Raw genomic sequence first — 6,117 nt, forward strand, 5'->3', positions numbered from 1 at the left:
AGGGACAGGGAAGGGATGTGAAGGGAAAGGGAAGGGACAGGGAAGACATGAACATGGAAGAGACATGGAGGGACATGGAAGAGACATGGAAGGGATGTGGAGGGACATGGAAGGGACGTGGAAGGGACATGGAAGAGACATGGAAGAGACATGGAAGAGACATGGAAGACACAGAGGGACACGGAAGAGACGTGGAAGGGACATGGAGGAGACACGGAAAACACGGAGACACACGGAAGAGACGTGCAGTGGACGTGGAAGAGCCAAGGAAGGGCGGACACGGAAGCGCCACAGAAGGAGCTGCCCCCGCCTCCCTTCCCCAGCCCAGCCCTACAACAGGAGGATCAAGGGATTTGGGGATGGGGAAGAGCACCCCAGCCCCCCCAAACCCCCCCAGCCCCCGCACCTTTGCCGTGGAAGTGATCGCGGTAGTAGCGGGCGCCCAGGTCCACGTGCTCCACGCTGTAGTGCTTGAGGCGCTCGGGGTTCCGCTGCAGCTCCTTGGGCACCTCCAGCACCGAGATGCCGGCGTTGGTGGGTCTCCCGGCGTGGAAGGGCTCCGGGAAGGCCCCCTCGGCCCCCGGCAGGGCCGGAGCGCCGGCGGAAGCCTTGGAGAAGCTGAGGTCGCGCTCGCCGGCGCCGCCGATCTCGTTGCGGAAGTGGGGGCAGCTGAGGAGCAGCTCGTTGCTGGTGTTGTCGCCGACGTCGTGCTCCAGGTTCTCCTTGGAGTTCAGGTCCTCGGTGCTGGAGAAGGCGGGGTCGGAGCCGGCGGAGGCGGCCGAGGCGCCGGTGGTGGTGTTGCGGCGCTGGGTGCCGGCGGCGCGCTGCAGGGCGGCGGCGTTGAGGTCGAACAGGATGCTCTGGGCGTCGTAGTGAGCGAAGCTCTTGCGGCACGTCCAGCCCTTGCCCGGCTCCGGCGCCCGCGGCTCCTCCGGGTCCTTCCCGTCGCCGTCGTTGCGGGCGCTCCGGAGCTTCCTGAAGATGGATTCGCCGCCGCCGGCGTCGCCCTTGGGGCAGCGGCGCCGCGCCTTGTCCTTGGGCTGCGCCGGCGGCTCCTCCCGCGGCCCGTTCCGACCGTCCGCCTTCGCCCCGGCCGACGATCCCGGCGGGAGGGCGCCGTCGGCGAGGCGCTCGGGCGTGCCGGCGCGCCGCTCCGGCTTCCTGGTGCGGAACTCGTTGAGCATGTCGAAGAAGCTCTGCTCCGAGATTCCCTGCACGTCGATGGACGAGGTGCTCCCGTACTCCCGGAAGAGCCCGGAGGGGCCGCCCAGTTTGGCGCCGCGCGGCTCCGCCGGCTCCTCGGGGTCGCACTCGCTCAGGGTCACCTCGCTGCTGCTGCGGTGCCGCAGCGGCGCCAGGCCCCGCGCCGGCGAGCGCGGCCACCCCTCCTGGAACTCCACGTCCTTGGAGCGCCGCCGCGCCAGGCGGTGCAGGGCTTTGAAGCCGGACACTCCGGCCAGGGGTTGCTGCCCGCCGGGAAAACCCCGGCAGCCGACGCCGTCCCGGTTGGCCGGCGCTTCCCGGCCGGCGCCGGAATCCTTGGCGTTGGCGGCGTTGGCGGCGTTGGCGTCTCTCCGTGGGGGCCACTCGGCGACGCGGGCGCGGACCCCCATCTTGGGCACGGCCCCGCGCGGGGCGTCGCCCCCCGGCCCCGCCGCCACGGCCCCATTGGGCGCCCAAAAGGCTGCCGGGGACCCCTCGGCATCGGCGCCGTCGTGCCGGGCGGCGCGGTGGGAGCTCATGGTCCGGCGGCGGCGGAGCCGAGCGGAGCCAGGGGGACGGGGCCGCTCATGGCCGGGATGGGATGGACGCCGGGATGGGCACCGGGATGGACACTGGGGGGGTCACCAGGATGGACGCTGGGGGGGTCACGGGCGCCGTCCGGGAGCCGCGGAGCCAAATCCCGCGCCGCCGGCGCATGGTGGGCGGCGGTGCCGGAGCTCACACCGGGCTGGGCCGTGGGGGCCGGGCCATCCTGAGGGGGTGGGAGAGAAGAGGGTTAGTGGGACGCGCCTCCCCCGCTTCCCCCCCATCCCAAATCCACCCTTTTTTAGCCCAAAACCACAAGGGAGTCGCCGGTGTTGGCACCGGCTCGCCGGGGGGGTGGCGACTCTCCGGGTCTGGATCCGTGAGGGATGTTGGGAAGCAAAAAGGTTGAGGAGCACCAGTGGTGGCCCCTCGGGCATCCTGGAGATGCTGGAATATGTGGGATTGTATCCCTGGATGTTCTTTGGACAGGCTCGGAATAGGCAGAAGCTCCTTCCCAAAGGGATCTCGGAATACATTCCTTTGTCTCCACAGAGCTTCTTCCAGTGGTCCTGGAATTCCTGGACTTATCCCTGTTGAGATTCCTGAGGTGATCCCAGAGACTCCTCAGGTGATCTTGGAATGGGTGGAGTCATCCCTGTCGAGGTTCCTCAGGTGATCCCGGAGATTCCTCAGGTGATCTCGGAATTCATGGAATCACTCCTGTTGAGGTTCCTCAGGTGATCCCAGAGATTCCTCAGGTGATCCTGGAGATTCCTCAGGTGATCCCAGAGATTCCTCAGGTGATCTTGGAATTCACGGAATCACCCCTATTGAGGTTCCTCAGGTGATCCCAGAGATCCCTCAGCCAATCCCGGAGATTCCTCAGGTGATCCCGGAGATTGCTCAGGTGATCTTGGAATTCACGGAATCACTCCTGTTGAGGTTCCTCAGGTGATCCTGGAGATCCCTCAGGTGATCCCGGAGATTCCTCAGGTGATCTCGGAATTCATGGAATCGCCCCTGTTGAGGTTCCTCAGGTGATCCCGAAGATCCTTCAGGTGATCTTGGAATTCACGGAATCGCCCCTGTTGAGGTTCCTCAGCCAATCCCGGAGATCCCTCAGCCGATCCCGGAGATCCCTCAGCGGGTCCCGGATGCCGCTCCGGCGCTCCCGGCCCTCGTGCCCCTGTCCCCACGGATCCTCCCCAGGTGTCTCCATCCCGATGTTCTCCCGGAGCCCCTCCCGGAGCCGGGCAGCCGGCCGGGCGTTGATCCGTCTGGGATGGGCATTAAGCGACCCCGGTTAATCCCGGTGGGAGCCGCCGGCTGGGCGGGGCCGTCAATCAACACCTGAGCCCTTAATTAACGAGGGGGCACCGGGTGGGAGCCTCTTCCCGGCTCTGATTCCCTGCATCCCTCGGGAAGGAGCTCCCGACATCCCCACTCGCGGTTTTGGGGTCAAACCGCCCAGTTTTGGGGTCTTGGCGTCGACTTCCCCTTCCCCGGTTCTTCCCGAGGGAAAGACAACACATATTTTGCCTCTTTTCCCGAAAAATCCGGTTTTCCAGGGAAAACTCCTCTTCCAGGGTTGCTCCAGTTGTCGGGGAGCCCCAAAAATCCCAGTGGGGGTGGATAAATCCCAGGATTTTTGCCCCAAAATTGGCGGCTGATGCTCTTCCAGGCTGGGAATTCCCAGATTTCTTTGGGAATCTGAGAGTGATGAACGAAATCCAGCGGGAATATCGAGCAGGCAGGAACACCTTCCCTCCGGATTGTCCAAAACTCGGCTTCGAATCCAGCGGCAAAGGCAAAAATCACCAAATTTAGGGATTTTACACCAAATCCTTGGGATTCTGGGAGCATCCACGGCGCAATCCTCGTCCCTTCGGGATCCCTGGATCCCCGAATCCTTCCAGGGGGATTCTCCTTCCGGGAGCTCCCCAGACACGATTTGGGGCGAAAAACGAGGGAAAAGGTTTAAACACCCCCCGGGGGGGGTCGATCCCACTCCTTAAAAGACCCCAAAATTGGGGTTTTTAAGCCCAAATCCGTCGCTCCAGAGGCGGAAATCCCTGGAAGTGCCATCGCTCCCGAGGAGGGAGGGCGGGAGGTTTTTAATTATTAACCACAAGTTTTTGATAAATTCAAAAGAGTTGGGTTTTTTTTTTAACTCTTTCCCCGCCCCCGGGAGCCGCGGGAGAAAGTCCGGCCACGCCCGGTGCTAATTAAAAATCCGGTGGTAATTAAAAATCCCCCACTTAACGACCCGAAACGAGATCAAATCGCCCCAAAAAAAGTCACCGCCGGGGATTTTTCCCTCTTGGGGGGAAAAAAAAGTCGTTCCCGGACTTTTTGGAAGAACCTCCCCCAAAAAACGATGGTTTTGGCCGCGGGAAAGAGCGAAGAAGGAGGAACCCAGACGGAATTAGCGAGTTAATTAATTAATTAGGCGGTCGGTAACTTTGTGATTAATTAGGGGGCGTTTAGAGCCAAATAATCCCCCGTTCCTGGGCAATGGGAATGTCGTTAAAAGGAGGGAAAAAAGCAAGGGAAAAGTGGGATGAAGCCGAGGCCGGGCCCCGGCTCTGCGGCGCTTTATCTGATGGCGACGGCTTAATTAGCGCTAATTAAACAAAAGGTTTGTCAACACGGCCCCAAATCCAGCCCAGTTGCCACTTGCCTGAGCTCTGGCGCCGCCGAGATCCGAGGGGGGGGCGGAAAAGTGCCCCGAAATCCCGGGATAATTCCCAAGGGCGGAAGGAGGGAGCTCGTTGAGGAGGGAGCTCGTTGAGGAGGGAGCTCGTTAAGGAGGGAGCTCGTTAAGGAGGCTCCGCCCCCCTCCCTTAATTTGGCCCCTTGGTCAGGTTCAAGGAGGGTTTTTGGGGCTGTGGGGAGGATCCTGAGCCGGATTCCCGGGAATTCCCAGCGGGAAGAGGAGGAGCGGGAAGGGGGGAAGCTCCTTACCGGGATCCCACGGAATTCCCGGCGCCCAATTCGAGGGAAACCCCTGGATCTGAGGGGAAAACAAGGAACGAAGAGGTGTGTTAATTAAAAAGGGTTAAGGGATAATTATCCGAGTTTTGGTGGGAATTCCCAAAGGTTGGAAAGGGGTTAAATCCTGGGGGGGGGTTGGATGAGGAAAATATCGGGATTTTGGAGGGATTGGGGGGAAAAATGAGCCTGGAAAATAGGGAGAGGAGGGTTGGGAATGGGAATGGGGCTGCTGGGAAAAGGGGTGGAGGGAGGAAAAGGTGGAAAAGTGGTGGAAAAGAAGGAATAAGCCCTAAAAAAACAGGGAATAAGGTACGGGAAAGTAAGGAGGGGTTAGAAAAGAGACCCCCCAAAAATAAGGAATAAACACAAAAATATGGAAAAACTCCCGAAAATATGAAATAAACCTCGTAAAAATAAGAAATAAATCCCGTAAAAATAGGAAATAACCCCCAGAAATAAGAAATAACCCCCCAAAAATAAGAAATAAGTCCCGTAAAAATAGGAAATAACCCCCAGAAATAAGAAATAACCCCTATAAAAATAAGAAATAAGCCCCAAAAATAAGAAATAAACCCTATAAAAATAAGAAATAACCCCCCAAAATAATAAATAATCCCTTAAAATATAAGGAGGAATTACAACTCAACCCCCCCCAAAAATAAACGTTCCAGAACAAAAAATAAGCCCCCCCTAAAATAGGCAAAAAAAATAAGAAATATCCCCCCCAAAATAAGAAATGACCCCCCCAGAAATAAAAAGGAATTAGAAATAAAATCCTAAAATAAAATAACCCCTGCAAAATAAGAAATAAGTTCTCCCAAAAAATAAGAAATAAACCCCAAAAGAGAAGAAATAAACCCCAAAAATAATAAGCCCCCCCAAAAATAAGGAGTAATTAGAACTAAGACCCCCCCCAAAAAAATAAGGAACAACCCCCCAAAAATAAGAAATAAACCCCAAAAAATAAAAAATTCCCCAAAATAAGAAATAATTCCCCCCAAAACCCCAAATCTCCCCATTTTTCTCCCCGAACCCCTCTGGCCACGCCCCAAAATTGGGGGTTTTGGGGCCCCCTGGGAACCTTCCCCCCCCCCCCCCCACAATTTCACCGCCCGCGCGTAGGGCTAAGCGGGGCGGAACGAGTGATTTAAATAATTAATTCCAAGGGGAGGTTTTAGCTGCGGATTTTGGGGAGGGAAAGGGGAAAATGGGGGGAATTGGGGATCCAACCCCCCCAAAAAACACCCCGAAACCCCCCCCAAAGAACCAGACCCCCCCCCCCCCCCACCCCACACACAACCCACAAACCACCATCGCCCTAAAAAAAACCAGAACCCCTCCAGAAAACCCCAAATTCCCCCCTAAAAAAAAAAA

General features: G+C 58.0%; 1 protein-coding gene across 1 annotated transcript in view; it reads right to left on the reverse strand.

Annotated features, from left to right (window-relative positions):
- LOC113941127 (signal-induced proliferation-associated 1-like protein 3) overlaps positions 1 to 4,752 on the reverse strand; it is a gene marked incomplete at its 3' end in the record, with an annotated part of 5,052 nt that extends 300 nt beyond the window's left edge. The window contains exons 1-2 of the mRNA XM_027632284.1: positions 4,714 to 4,752; positions 407 to 1,975 (exon numbers count right to left, since the gene is read on the reverse strand). Of these exons, the coding sequence (XP_027488085.1) occupies positions 407 to 1,742 (1,336 nt within the window). The remainder of the gene's footprint in view (positions 1 to 406; positions 1,976 to 4,713) is intronic.
- Between the last annotated feature and the right edge of the window lie 1,365 nt (positions 4,753 to 6,117).

Source organism: Corapipo altera, unplaced genomic scaffold (genome assembly GCF_003945725.1).
Source record: "Corapipo altera isolate COAL_440 unplaced genomic scaffold, ASM394572v1 58919, whole genome shotgun sequence".
Lineage (NCBI taxonomy): Eukaryota > Metazoa > Chordata > Aves > Passeriformes > Pipridae > Corapipo > Corapipo altera.